This window comes from Myiozetetes cayanensis, unplaced genomic scaffold (genome assembly GCF_022539395.1).
Source record: "Myiozetetes cayanensis isolate MyiCay16 unplaced genomic scaffold, myiCay2020 scf2-11, whole genome shotgun sequence".
Classification (NCBI taxonomy): domain Eukaryota; kingdom Metazoa; phylum Chordata; class Aves; order Passeriformes; family Tyrannidae; genus Myiozetetes; species Myiozetetes cayanensis.
Genome location: NW_026087411.1, coordinates 68,912,430 through 68,927,113, shown reverse-complemented (window position 1 = coordinate 68,927,113; position 14,684 = coordinate 68,912,430). Strand labels below are relative to the sequence as shown.

Below are 14,684 nucleotides of genomic sequence, written 5' to 3'. Positions count from 1 at the left end.
CTGCGTGCTACTACTTCTTCTGAGATTCTACTGCTTATTGGTTATTGCTTATAATTTCGCCGGATTTGAATGATTTGGATTGAAATGTTCTGTGACAGATGTTTGTACAAGGCTGAATATTTCACAGAATTCCTGATGTATCTTTTCCTGAGAAAGAGATGCAGGAAATTCAAGCTGGTTTGGGATACCAAATCTTATTGTAATGTTATTACATAACAAGAATCTTCTTTGGCCTAAAGTATTTTGGAAAGATGAACACACTGTGTTTTGCAAAAGCGCCCATAAATGAAGTACAACATATTTTAGGATCAGGAAAAAGCTTTGTTCTGTGTAATCTAGATGTGTGACTTCCTACCACAAATGCTTATTTATCCATGCAGGCATCTATAGAGGGAAACAATTTCAACTCTTTAGTGCTGCCATTGATTTTCTTACCTCTGCACTTCTCTGAAATGAACAGCACAATATAGAGCCTCTAATTCCCAGAGCCCTGATAAACTGAAGATCAGCCATTCTGTATTGAGGCCTTCAAGATACGAGAAGTTTTTTGCTACAGATGTTGATGGGAAAGATGGGAAAAAGGACAAGAACAGACAAGAAGATCTGTGTAACAGCCCAATTGCTAAAGATCCCCTGGATGTTTGTGTATGTATTATTCTGTCTATTGTGCAAAGTGTGTCCTTTTGAACTAACAAATAATTGGCTAAATAGTATTCCAAGTGCAACATTCACCTATTTATAGTTTGAGAATGCTCCTGACAAACTCTGATTGTATTGTATGTGAGTGGCTATTGTATCCTTCGTGCAAATCATGATTTGGGCACTCAGGAAGAGAGCACCAGCCTTCTGGCATAGAACAAACACAGCCCTAATTGTACTTGGAGCTCTTTCTGAACCGTGACCAGCAGTGGAATTCCAGCTCAAGCAGTGCTGAAGAAGTGTTTCCCTTTACCTTCGCTTCCCTTTGCTTTGTGTACTCTCCTGAATAGAGCCATAACGATAAGCAGAAACGACCTCTCTGAAAACAGAAGTGTTGACCTGCTTCTAATCTGGTGAATGACAAGGATCATTTATGTGCCACTTCTTTAACCAGTTCAAAGATCAAGTCAAGCATCAGTGTCCACGGCAAGTTACCATTTCAGCAAAGAGTTTAAGCTGTGCCTTGTTTTGCTGTTTGCCCGTTATTTACTTACTTCTGGAGAAGTTCTCTCAATATGAGGAAGAAACCAGCAGTACTGACATTCCTTTTGAAAAGCTTTGTGAAAATATTTACTGAGAGATTGCCCATTAATCCCTGGTTCTTTTGCTACATTTGGTTCATGATCACCTCAGTCAAAACTTCTTTTTAATCTCACCACTGTGGAGAGAATTTTTGCAGGAATCACCCCTTGATGTTGTGTTTTTCTTATTCCTGTGCAAGTCTGTTCATCTCCACATTATGAGGCAATGTTAATAACTTAAATGCCTGTGAGCACTCCATAGAGGGATCCTACTCATGTGCAACAAACACCTGAGCAGTATCTATGCCTGTGTGCTAGACAGGAATTCAGAGAGAGAAGAGTTGGTTTGTCACTAAATGAGATATTTCCCATAACTTATGATTACTGATAAACCTAAGTTATTAATTTCTTTGAAAGAGCTTGTTTTGTGCACAAACCTCTCTGCAATCACTTTTTATATGCCAGTTATATTAAAAAAAGGTATTTCCCCTTTTGAGGTGTATACTTTTTAGGCTTGATTTTTCTCAGCTTGATTGAGCTCAGTGCTCTTGAAATCAGTGTATCAGAGATGATTCAAATTTCTCAACTTTAGCAAACAACTATTTGAACCATTCATTACTGTTACTTTCAGGGAGGAACATAAATCACCTAGCAAGGACATATTAAGCCTTCAAAACACAAATGGTGAAGCAAAGTGGTGGGTGTAACTTGATCAGAAAACATAAGATTAATAAAATAAACCTAGAAAGTTATTTGCACCAGTTAGAGGAGTGCCATGATCTAGTAATCACAGTGGGGCTGGATCAAGGGTTGGACTTGATGATCTCAGAGGTCTCTTCCAACCCAGTTAATTCTATGATTCTGTGATTTATGGGAAGTGAAGAATAAATAGGCTCCTGAGAAGGTCTAAGGGGCCAAATAATGAGGAATAGGGCTATAAATTGCTGCCATTCTTATTTTCCTGGCACTGTCTGCCCACTCCAATGCCTGCATGAGGAAGCTACAGTTAATCTTCACATCCACTGAACATCAGGTGGTTACATGTACATTGTTCTGTCATTTCTGTAGTCACCTACTTTCTTTTCTGATAATTCATACCCATTCTACAGTATCTGCAGCTATTTTTGTCACTACTGAATGTGTCTGAATGCCCCAGTCAGCTTATACAAATAAAGGCAAAAAAAAAAAAAAAATTCTTTCTGTAACTGAAATGCAAAATATGTCACATTTTTCATACATATTTTGTCATAGTCACCATCTAACACATTACCCAAACATTGGTTTACAACTGCAAACACAAACAGGGAAAAGACATACACATGATACTTGCTAGCCTAAACCATAGATGGTTTTCACTGTGGAATGCCAAAACGCCAGCCAGGTCTTTGGGATAAGATAAGGGACTGAACCAAATGGACAGTTGCTGATAGGAGTTCATTAAATTAGGTAAAGGTGTAAAGATCAAAAAATGTGTGTCTGACTTTATTCTTGCCCATAATTGCAGACAATAAATACACATTTTAAAAAACCCATTAAAATATATTGTATTAAATCCACAAATTCTGGGCAAACAAACTCCTTCCTGTGAATACATGCTTCCCCCATGTTACCAAAATGCACACTCTATCTGGTACAGAATCTTGTACAAAATTATTAGGCTACCAGTACATAGGTGTGCTTTAATCTTTCTTCCTGTGAGAGGTAACAATGCAAATACCAATTGACAGCATTTACTAGAATTTTCCCCGATAGAATAAACTTGTTCTCTTGTGAACACTAGTTTTTTTTCCTTAAGTTTTTTAGTTTAATTTCTCCTCTAGGAATCTGTTCTGGGATTCACACAAGCATCTCTAAGATGTTTGAAAAGGGCATAGGATGAATCCAGAACCTTCTTTTTGCAGGCACAAATGCCTTTCTGGCATGAAGCTTCCATGACCTCACCTTTTCCCAAGCCCTTGCAAAAGGCACTCATAGACCTTGCACGCTGCTGAGCCCAGTGCTGTGGAGGCTTCCTAAGTGACTGCACCTAAGGAGTTGGTAAAAATAAGCTGTGAAAGATGCAGGAGAATGCCAATGAGTCCTGCACTCCATCCCAGAGCTGGGATGTCAGAGCATCATCTGTTTCCACAGAGCCACTACATAGAAGCCCTCAGCCTTCAGGCAGGCTTCACCCCTTGTTCAGACATTCAGGGTACTACCCAGAGCATATGATGACTGCCCATACTTTGCATAGCCTTTTTTTCCTGCATAGTTGTTTAAACCTGTAGAATTTTGCACACAGAAATTGAAGGGAACTGTTAAAGTAGAAAATACATATTTCACAAAGTTTTGAAATAATTATTCAAAATATCAAACTTATTTACTATTTTTCATTAGTTATTTAACTAATGATAATTGCTCTTATTCCTATGTTTAACCCAGAAAGTATGTCCTTAACAAACTGCAAGACTGTCTAATAAAACTGGATATGAGATTTAGGACAAAAACATTTGTCGTCATGCAAGAGTCACCAGCAATTAAGACAGGTAAGAATTCAAATTCACTGTGTCAAAAAAACCTAGAGAGACAGAGATAAGCACAATAAATTTGCACTAAGGTAGAGGTGACAAATACAAACATAAAAGAACTTAAGAATACAGATAAGAAACTATAAAAAATAATCCCTTTTATGAGCAATGAAATTAAAAGATGCCCCACAGGAACAGAAGCATTTGTTCTCAAACTCAGTGCTCTCTTGCAAGAGGATTTAGAAAATCTATGAATATTTTAAGGAAAGAAATCAACTCACCCTGATTTTGCTACATAGTGCATGACTAGTGTTAAACATATTTTTGTCCAGATGGAAAAACTAATCAAACAGAAATGCTAGAGACATACAGACACATGCTGTTTCCTGTTTTTTTACAGTAATATGCTTCCTCAGGTTAAAGAATAGGATACCCCAAGGCATCCTCTAAGTTATTGATACATAAAATCACAAAAGGTGTAACTTGTAGATCAACAAACTTTTTATTTCCAAGGAAAAAAAAGTAACATCATTAGTTCAGGGAAATTCAGGTGTCATTTGAATCAAAGACCAAATACCAACTGACTTCAGTGACAGAAGGAACTGGCTTTTGGTCTGAAAAGCCACCAAGCTACATTGTGGTCTAGAAATATAATTAAAGTTTAGTTTGTAAACAGTATCAGTATAATTGTGCATATAAGTTTTTTTCTGTTTCTTTTCTTTACCTTATGTATACTGATTACAGATGACCAGGTCCTGAATCCCTCAAGCCAAAGGAACACAGAACATTCATTGACTGTTCGTACCAGAGTAACACCCAAATCAGTTATTTGGCAAGTAAGGAAGTAGAAAAAATATTTTAATTGTTCATCAGTACTTTGTTAGAATTAGACTGTACTGCTCCCAAAACTCATGACTAGTGAGTTTTAAGATAGATGTACTATTAAAAGAGGGAGTATCAGTGTGAAAGAGGCCCAAAATAAGGAAAGAACTCGGAGCTCTGTGTGTGAGAAGGGTGGCTGTGATGGAAGACAGTACCAGTTTAATTCCTTGTTAGGCGTATTGCATGATATTTTCTTTTTTACCATGGTTAAATCCTTATTTAAGGCAGGGCATGCAGGGTTTGGCAATAGATCTTGCAGATAAAGATCTACTGTTCTGCTCTGGTAAGTGGAGGGAGATCTGAAAGCAGTGGAAGAATACTAGGTCTGCTCTTCAGCAAAATGAAAAACCACAGCATGTGAGTAATCCGATCTTCAGTCATCAAAGTATGTATTCAAGTCCTTTTCTGAATAATGATGAGATTAGTCACGGGGGTAAGGTTAAGTGCTTTTGCTGAACTATCATACCTGGACATAAGCCAGAGTATTCTGTGCAGGTCTTCTTGGAGGTTTTCTCTGCAAACACTGGAACACCCACAGAACTGTAGGGAGCCTAAAGATTCTTTCCTATGCTTTCTATATAATTATCTCACAGAGACTCCCTGAACTTAAACTTACTGAATTTTGCGTGCCTCAAAGCGTGTTAATCCTTATATAGGATATTATTTTGTTCTAATACCAGGACCAAAATGCTACTTGATACTCCAGGACAGTGCTGTGAAGAATAAAATCTGTTATAAGGGGATATAAACCATTATTCTGGTTTCAGAAGTCATTGAAACTAATGACTGTGTGGATATAATTGAAAAATATGGCCATTAATTTCTACAGCATACAGAATATTTATCTGTAGTAACACGGATACCTTATTTTGGGGTACATGGCAAAGAAGTAAACAAAGACTTGTTTTGATGAGATCATACCATGAGAGTAGGTCCCTAAGATGCGAAAAATGCTGATTTCAAACCAGAGAGGAGCAAGTTTACACAGCCCAGATAAGAGAGGGCTGTCTGAACCTCAACAGGCAGAAAGCTGGTGTTCTACTCCCCTCAAAGGGGGGTGGTCAAACAAAGAGGATACAGATCCTCAGGCAAGGAAGAAACCCCCAGGTCTGGAGGCAGACTGAAAAAGGGCAGGTGGGAGAGAAAACAATAAAAGTAGCAGCCAGAACGACACATTCCTATCTATCAGTTTTCTATGGTCCACAGTCATAAGGCAGAAACACCGCACCAAGTAAGTGCTGATGCACACCTGAGGTGTAGCAACAGTGGGATGTTTACAGACACTTTACTAAAACTACTGGAGTAACTAGTAACTCTTCTATTGATCAGTGTCCTCCAACTACCATTTTTTAGATTATATTTTCCTAACTGATTTTGTGTGGTATAATAAGGAAAAAATGAGTACAGATATCTGTGTGGAAACCGTGTCTACTAAAAATTCATTAATAACTAAGTCCACTTCTGTGCAGAGCCTGAATAAGAGCCATATGCCATTTATTCTTTTTCACTGAAGACTGTGAAGACCTTGATGGAGGCATTTGGCAAAGTTGCTTGTCTAGCTCTTAAAAGTTATAAAAAATCTGAGGCTAGATCTGAGCTGAAATAAGTGAGAAGGGGAGCACTAAAATAACGGTCTGGAATGAATACGACTTTTAAAGGGATCAGGCAGTTTAGTTTTACCTAAACTGTGACAGCAGTACATCCAGTGAACACTTTTTTTCTACACCACTAATAAAAATACAATTGTCATTCATCAGAATGAATATACAAGCTATTTGCATGTTTTGCAAACTTAGTATTATTTTTTCAGTCAGAAGCTGTGCCATAGAATACTTTCTTCTGTTAGCAATGGCACCATTTCTACTAAAAAACTTGAAAAAAAAAAAAGAGAATAAATTAGTTTAATTTTAAAAGTATTGATATGACTCGATGCAATGTTAAGGCTTCTCTCTTGAATTATAACTGAGTTTACTGTGCTTTGAAGTCTCAAGCCTGTAACTGTCAGCTGCAACAATGAGAGCAGACAGGGCACTTTATGGTAGGTTTACAATCCTAACTGCAGAAAATGTGAAGCAAAGGATTGGCATATTTTTTTTATACACGCGTAATCAGGTAGTTTCTGACATTTAGAGTAATCATTCCAACTGGTCACAGCAAGTCAGGTTTTTTAAAGTCTGGATAAATTTAACAAGGGATCTAGAAATCCTATCAAATTTTCTGCAGTAACTCAGTCCCGTGGAAAAGGTTTCATATACTTGCTCTATTGAAAAGGCAAGACTGGATACAAAGTAAAAGGCACAGATATTATAGAACAGTCACATTTCTTGAATACAAAGATCTTATAAATTAGAGAAAGATTAAAATTGGGAACAACCATTTTGCTGCTGCTTTATTTCTCAGTGCTGACTGTTTCTTGACCAAACATCTCTATCTTTTCTAATGCTGCACCACCATGTGCTGGAGAAGTCTTTCCTGAACAGCTTTTCTTGTTTCTTCCCATTTCTGTAGCTTCCACCAATGTGTTAGTCAATGGTTTTCCCAGTGTTTCTGGAAGCATTATGGTTAATATTCCACTCAGAAGAGCCATGATTCCAACAAGCAACTGGAAGAAATAAACAGTAGCTGTAAAGGTAGAAATGTCTTTCAAGTTGTTCGTAGTTTTGATCTTGCTTGAGAGCATATTTAAAATAAAGCACAAGGAACTGTAATGTAAAGAAAAGATCATAAGTCTTAAATATGGCCTGTATAAAAGATCTACCTTTTTTTTTGTTGCATAAATGAAAGATTATGCAGCACAATTAATCAATGAGCAAGTGAAGTGTTCTGTTCACAAGGGATCAATACAGTGCAAACAGGAATAATTCTGTCTGAGAAAACAATATATATTATCTTCATTTTGTATTTCTGCTATCAGGCATGTATTTAAGAACTGGTTCTAGGATTGCATACATTTATTTTTATATGCATGTTCACAGAGCCACAATTTCTCTGCCACCTGTAATCTCAATTCACTCTCCAGATCCTGTGTAGCTGTACCTGTACCTGTCTGCCTGTCCCTCCTGCATAGCCAGACTGAAATTTCTTAGTATGGCCCATTGGCCTCAAGCCACAAAGTGCACATCTGTGCTCAGGAGAGCTCTTCAGCAGATGATGAGCTAGCTCTCAAGAAGAATACTTTGCTAAATTCAGTTTCAAAGAACTGTTAGGAGTGCAGGATAGTTGCACTGGGGTCATGTTTTGGATTTGTCCGTGGTGTACTCAGTTCCATAACAACAGCTTACTTCAGCATGAGTGGTGCAAGGATCAGGATAATGTGGGTAGATTTAGAAGCACACACTTGCTCCAGGAATATCTACTCTTCCCCTTTATTTCTGTATCTTGTTCAAGGAGAACAATTCACACTTTCCTCCTTTGAGTATAAAACAAGATTAAAACCCTGACATTCCTCCAACACCAGGATATAAATGACCCAAATCTCTCCTGATAGAAATGCTTTCACACAGTACATCATGCCTGGTCTCAGTGTTTTTCCATTCTATGACTCTGCACTTTGATACTGTATTATCCTTATCTTGCACTACGCTGATTCTCAAGTCTGTCCTGTGCTTAATATATTCTTTCCAGATATGAGAGAGAACATTTGGAATTATTGTGCCTATGTTTCTCACACAGAACTTGAGACAAGAACTGGCCAGCTACCGTCTGCAGCTATGCCAGACTTTAGGTCAGAAAGGTGTTTTAATATCAGAAGCCTCTATTGTAACTTTGAACAGCACTATTTTCATGTACATGCACTATGCTGGTTTTACTTCCCTTCCCCTCCAAAAGAAGAGGACAGTTTGTCTCAAGCATTATTTTGAGAAGAAAAAGTCATACTGTTGCATACAGTCCTCCTTTTATACTTGCATTAAATATAGAAGCTGACAAAATGAAAAACAGTAAGCAAAATACTGCTAAATACTGCAAACTACAGTGAAAATAAAATAGTCATGCTCTTACCATGAAATTTAAAAAAAAAAAAATCCTAACAGTAATAGAATCAGAGGAAATGGCACAAACAGTGCCTCAGTGACAAACTGAGGGAAATTCTTGTAGACATATGTGGCAGGAGTGATATTTAAAAATATATTCCAAAATCCTAAAATCTCATCTCTGTGTGTCAAAATTCTTCTCTACTAATAAAATATGATTTTCTGCTACAGCAAGACAGATGAAGTGACACATGGCAGCTATTCCACAGTAACCTCTCTTATGCACATCCTTTCAGGCTGTCCTAAGTTTATATTTGAGGATACTGCAGTCTGTAAAGAATATTGAATTTAAGGACACCCATACATTTGGAATGTATGAGAACAGGGTCACTACTTATACCCAACAGAACAAGCTTAAAGCAACCCTGTATGCTTTAAATATGTGTGTCTTCTCTGCTTCAGTTAGTCTTTTAGACACTTGGCATTCTTCTCACGTTTTCCTTCCTCTTATCCCCCTGAGAACTCTCACTATTCTGTAAGCCTACATATCACCATTTTTCCTGCCTTTTCGTCTCAGCTCTCATAACTCTATTCCATCATGTTTTCTTCTATTTCTCAGCTGATGCATGCTGAGTAATTTCATGCATTTCCCTTCTTCCTGACCCTACAAAAACGTTTTACAGTATTTCCTATGAAAGACAAAATATGAAACAATTAAGTCACAGTGTATTTATTCAAGGGCTTCTCAAATGTTACCTACCTTTTCAAGGGCAGTAGCCACAATTATCAATGAAGTTACATTTAGTCAAAGCAAGTCTTTTGCTGTCTTATCTTGGCATACTGCTTTGTAAGGCATCTGACATAATTTAGCCCTGTGCTTGCTCATTACAAATACGTACATTTTGTATGTATGTACCATTTTAAACATACAATTCAGTATCAGCAGAATGTTCTAATATAGTCAAATGCTTATGGAATAAAGTGTACTGTTGTTCAAGGTATTTAAGTACATTTAAGCTGCATTGAAATTAATTTGACAGGATGTACCTTCTTAAATGAACTGCATTTTCAGGGCCTTAATTTTTGAAATCTGGCTTTCTGCTTAGCCAAACTCTCAGAGTACTCTCAACACTTCAGTACAGCCAGCAGCTTCTAATATCTACCACAAAAAACTTAAAAAAAAGATGCACCATCATTTTTCATATATTCTCTGCCTTTCCTTGAGCAACAATTATAATTTCACAGTGGTCTAAGACTAGGATTTAATATATTTAGTCTAGAACAAAAGGTAATTTGAATTAAATATCCCTAAAAATAATATTTTTACTTCTGAGAACAAATTATTATTCCAGTCTGTTATTTATATTTATATCCACATGTGATGGCTTTGAACCAATCTAAAATGTAATGTTATTGACAAATTTCCTACTTCAACAAAAAAGCTAAAATTTTGACCTGAAAATCCACTAGTATTAAACACAGGATTTGCATTCATTTAATTTTACTGACTTCATTGGGGTCTTTTTAAATTTCTAATTTATGTTTTTTCTGAGAGATAGATCCAGTCTGTTAAAGGGCTATTGCAACATAATTCTTACCAGCCAAGAAACAGAAGTAGGTTAAACATGGAGCGTTTGCTTTACTGTACGTTTTCTATAAAGTTGTCACATAAAAAACATACTTGTCAAGTTATTCAAGATTTATAGCCATTCCAAGGAGATACTTGCAGTACTCACAGGTGGCATAACTGTACATGAGGCAGGCTGTCAAACAGCAGTACTGACTGCTCGACCATGTGTGGTGCATACAGTAGATCAGTGTGATGCGTATTGGTTTACTCACAAATATAATCCATTTTACTTAATTTCCATTCCAAAAGGCTTACTTGACCTGAGACTTGGCACGCCATGCTCCAACTCAAGACAAGCCTGTTTAATAATCTGACAAATGCTCTACAACAGGAGCTAATAATGGAAACGTATTCACTGTGAACTACTGCACAACTCTACAAATACTCTGGATAATTTTTGTACTCTGAGAGTTGTTCATAGCTGAAATAATTCCCGTGTTTATACTGCTGTTTGCACTGCTCTCCAGCATGTCTGAGCACTCCCCATCTGTGGTTGAACTGCAGCACTTCTGCAGATACTAAAGCTTATCTCGTCCAGTAAAGGCAAAATGCTGACAAGAGAAAAAGAATGTTCTCCCATGATCACTCTGCTGTGCAAATGTTTCTTTGTCTTTTCTGGGATGATGTTTTGGTTTGTGTGGGGCCATTGTTAAGAAAGAAAACATTTTTAGGAGCTTGAGGAGATAAATTAATTTGTGGTCTCCTCATCCCCTTAGTTTTCATCCAAAACAACCAAAAGTAATTAATTTAAATAATGAAATAACCTTACAAGAATTCTCTGAAACCAGTCTCTAGCATCTATAATTGAAGATTTTATAGTTACAAAATCAAAAGGGCACAGTGCACTTTTTCAGGAAACTCCAATGTGATGTGTATCACTCCAATGTGAAATTTGAGTAAGAATCCAGGTTAAAGACACATCCCCTTACATTTTCATCTTCTGAAATATATAATGTACATAAAACATCAGTATGCTAGTAACAGTGAGTCCAAAGGGGTTTTTGAAATAATTAAAACTATTTTTAAATCATTAATAAATTCTTCTTTTCTTAAAATTTTACTATAAACTTTGTAATTCCTTCTGGTTTTACATATATAGGCATAATTTATCCTTCAAGAGAAAAAAGGGATTGAGTAGCTGCAGGACTTCCAAGCATCAAATGCTTCATAACAGAAATGCAATGAAGAATTGTGATTCATCTGTAAGCAGGAAATACTTAAAATATTTTGTCCAAAATGGATCTGCTACATAATGCAGACAAAATGCCCAAAGTCCCCAAAGGAATGGTCCCACCTCTCTTTTCTGGGGCAACTGGTGGCAGAAGAGAAAACCTAATGAAAACATCAGCTGAAGTTACCTAAAAAGTAAGGTGTGCTTAATGAATACAAGGTTCTGTTGCTTGTCAAAGCCACCATGAACCTGATCAATATACCATTTCCTTCTCTTTTTCTGTTTCATTAATTGTTTTGGTCAGTTCTTGTAAATGAACACAGAAAGGGACCTTTGGGGCAGGTTTGAAGACCAGGTGTAGTAAGCACAAAACATTCTCGATCTTTTGGAAGGCTATTCCAAAGATGCAGTGTCCCACGGAAGCCATGGAAAATATTAAGGCATAGTGTAAGAAAAACCAGCCACCTGTGGTGAGTTCAAGAATGAAAGAACTATGCCTTTGAAGAAGGGTGAGAATAAGTCAGGAGCATGGTCAAAAACTACTAGACCTGCAGCAAAGTATGGACTATGACACCTCCTAAATGTTGCATGGTAGATGCAGAATATTTTAATGATAAATATTTTTATCAATTTTATTCTAGGATTCAGTGCATAAATATTTTTCTGTCTTCCATCATAAAAACATTTCAGTGATTCGAAGTCTCCCTTTTGCTTTAGTTGCATATTTTTAACAATATGAAGTGACTAATCTTTGGGACTTAAAGTTTTGAACAAGAATGGCTTACTTAATTTTCTTTTAGAAATAAACGTTCAGCTTTTGGTTCCTTTGTCATGTGAAAAACATACTTGGGAACTTATTAAAGAGAAAAGAAGTGACACACACACCTTTTCAAAACCGGAAACATTCACAATTGAAATAGATACTTACAAGTGGCATGAAAATCCAAACACTTCTCAGATATACACAGAAAGGAGCAACCACACTTCCTACACGGCACATCATGCTTCCACTTCCAACAGCAAGTGATCTAGACATAAAAAAATTTGATTAAGAGTTCTAGCAGATAAAGGAAACAATTAGAAATGCACAGACACTTAAAACATCAGTAGGATTTGTGTCTTTAAGCAATTATACTAGGAAGCTGTCACTATGCCAAGATAAATTTATGTTATAGTGAAATTCAGCTGCTTCTGTAATTGAGATTAAAAATATAATAATCATTCAGCACAGATACAGGACTTTTAAGAAAGGCATAAAAAGTGTTTAGGAAAGTATTGAGTATTCTTCTAGCTCCTCAATGGAACCAATCAATGCACATGGAATGGGAAACTAATAAAAAAAATGAATAAAAAACTATGGTACAACCAAACACCAGACAACTCTGAATTCATCCTATCCCAAGTCTTTCAGATCACCTCTACTGATGCCAAGAGCTGCTGGATCAGGTGCAGAACAATAGGAAAGGGAATGAAATAACATCCAATTAATGAAAAATACATAACTGGTGAAGGTTCTTACCTTACAATTGTTGGGTACAGTTCTGCTGTGTAGAGATATATAAGGCCAAATGCCACACCTATTGAAAATTTTCCAGCCATATTTGCTAAAATAATTAATATACTGAAGTCCTATTGAAAGAGAGCACAAACAAATATATCACCAGAGAATAACACTTTCAAACATAATTGAAATTCTTCAGAAATTGTGAACCTTAATAAGCAATTCTTATTGCTTGCTTTTTAAAAATTGCTCAGTAAGTTACCAATGTCCATATCACCCTTTACCAGTCCTGGTTCACTGAATCCTGGGAACATTTTACATGTGACTCCAGCAATGACAGTGAAACCTGCTCTGAAAAATGCAGAAATCTATCTTAGACTGGCAGCTGCAATTTAAAACCAGCCTTTAATCAACTCTATGGTTTAGAGCGAGCAGCTGCATCTACTGACTTTAGAGCCTTTAAAATAATTTTCTGCTATAGGAACACTTTCAACAATACGTGACTAACCTGAGGTATGAACATAATTAAAACACAGATCAGTGCACTTAAAATAAGGAACGGAATGAGTGTGTTTCTCCTTCCCAGTTTGTCCATCGCAACGCAAGCAATGACATAGCAAGGCAACTCCACAGCACCTGTCAGTATGAAATTATTTCGTTTTAAGTCATGGTTACACATATTCATGGTATAACCCTAACGTCCTCATTATGAGGATTAATTTAATCTAGGGGGTAATAAATATGTAAAATCTAGAGATAACCAGTGTGTTGGGCTAGTTCATTTGAGTACAGAAATGGTGACAGGAGGCAGAAAATGGCCTTAAATACGGTAACGAGAGTGGAGAAGGACAAGGGAAACAGGTTTCACAGAGCAGAGCAGCTCCAGTTCTCCTTGGGATGGAAAATTACAGAAAACAGCAAGGCCACAGTTCTGCTTTTAGGACAATGGTACTTGTGTTTTAAAGCTGTACATTTGCTGTTCTTCTCCCTCAAGTATTTTCACAACAGCTTAAGTATGTCCACAAGGAATATTGTTAATGTCACACTGACACACCTCTCAGGGCTTGCTAGCTTCCACCTGGACGCAGAACTGAAGGCACGGGTGCCTTCCCCAGGTTCAGCTCAAAATCATCCCAAAGTAAATGGCAAGCAAGGTCTCTCCAACTCCAGTTTTCACTCAGCTTCACAAATAAAGAGTGCAGTTCCAGCTTACACTCTTCTCTATAAAAAAGAGGGCAGCTGCTTACAACATCCCACTCTTAAAACAGATTGTCTCTTCCTAATGTCTCTTTCTGGAGCAAAACTTCTGTGGGAAGGAACTGGCATTTGGCGAGGACTGTCCACAAACACTGTGTAAACATGATTTGCCTCAAGACAAATTATATTGAGCCAGTTTGGACATGTTTTAAACCAATTTGCTCATGAAGAATGCTACTATGTCCAATGTAAAATCAAGGAAGAACGTAAGATACAGCCCTGAACAAATGTGCTGCATTCCTTTATTAAGTGTGTATGGCATGTCAATACAGCTGTAATATCAAGAAACAATCTTTTGGGCTTGTGCAATTATTATGTGTTTGTTAGTCTGCTAAAATATTTTTAGAAGAAGTGGATACAGTGTACTCCAACCTAACAATTATGTTATCTGTGCAATACTAGCTTCCACTCTTCAACACATCAGTCTAACAATACACTGTAATAACACATGACAAAACAAACCGAATTCATGAGAGCCCCAATCCTTCTGTGTGCTTATGTACACGATCAGTCACATTCACTTCACTGAGAGTACTCAGTTGCAC

The 14,684-nt window shown here is 37.0% G+C and overlaps 1 protein-coding gene across 3 annotated transcripts in view; it reads right to left on the bottom strand.

The window, feature by feature from the left end:
• Positions 1–3,865: 3,865 nt before the first annotated feature.
• The window catches only part of SLC22A16 (solute carrier family 22 member 16), a 35,165-nt gene continuing 24,346 nt past the window's right edge, over positions 3,866–14,684 (bottom strand). For all 3 annotated transcript variants that reach the window (XM_050315868.1, XM_050315867.1, XM_050315869.1), the window contains 4 exons: positions 13,391–13,518; positions 12,901–13,010; positions 12,310–12,409; positions 3,866–7,211 (listed from right to left, as the gene is read on the bottom strand). In XM_050315868.1, the coding sequence (XP_050171825.1) occupies positions 6,999–7,211; positions 12,310–12,409; positions 12,901–13,010; positions 13,391–13,518 (551 nt within the window). In that variant the 3' untranslated portion in view covers positions 3,866–6,998. The remainder of the gene's footprint in view (positions 7,212–12,309; positions 12,410–12,900; positions 13,011–13,390; positions 13,519–14,684) is intronic.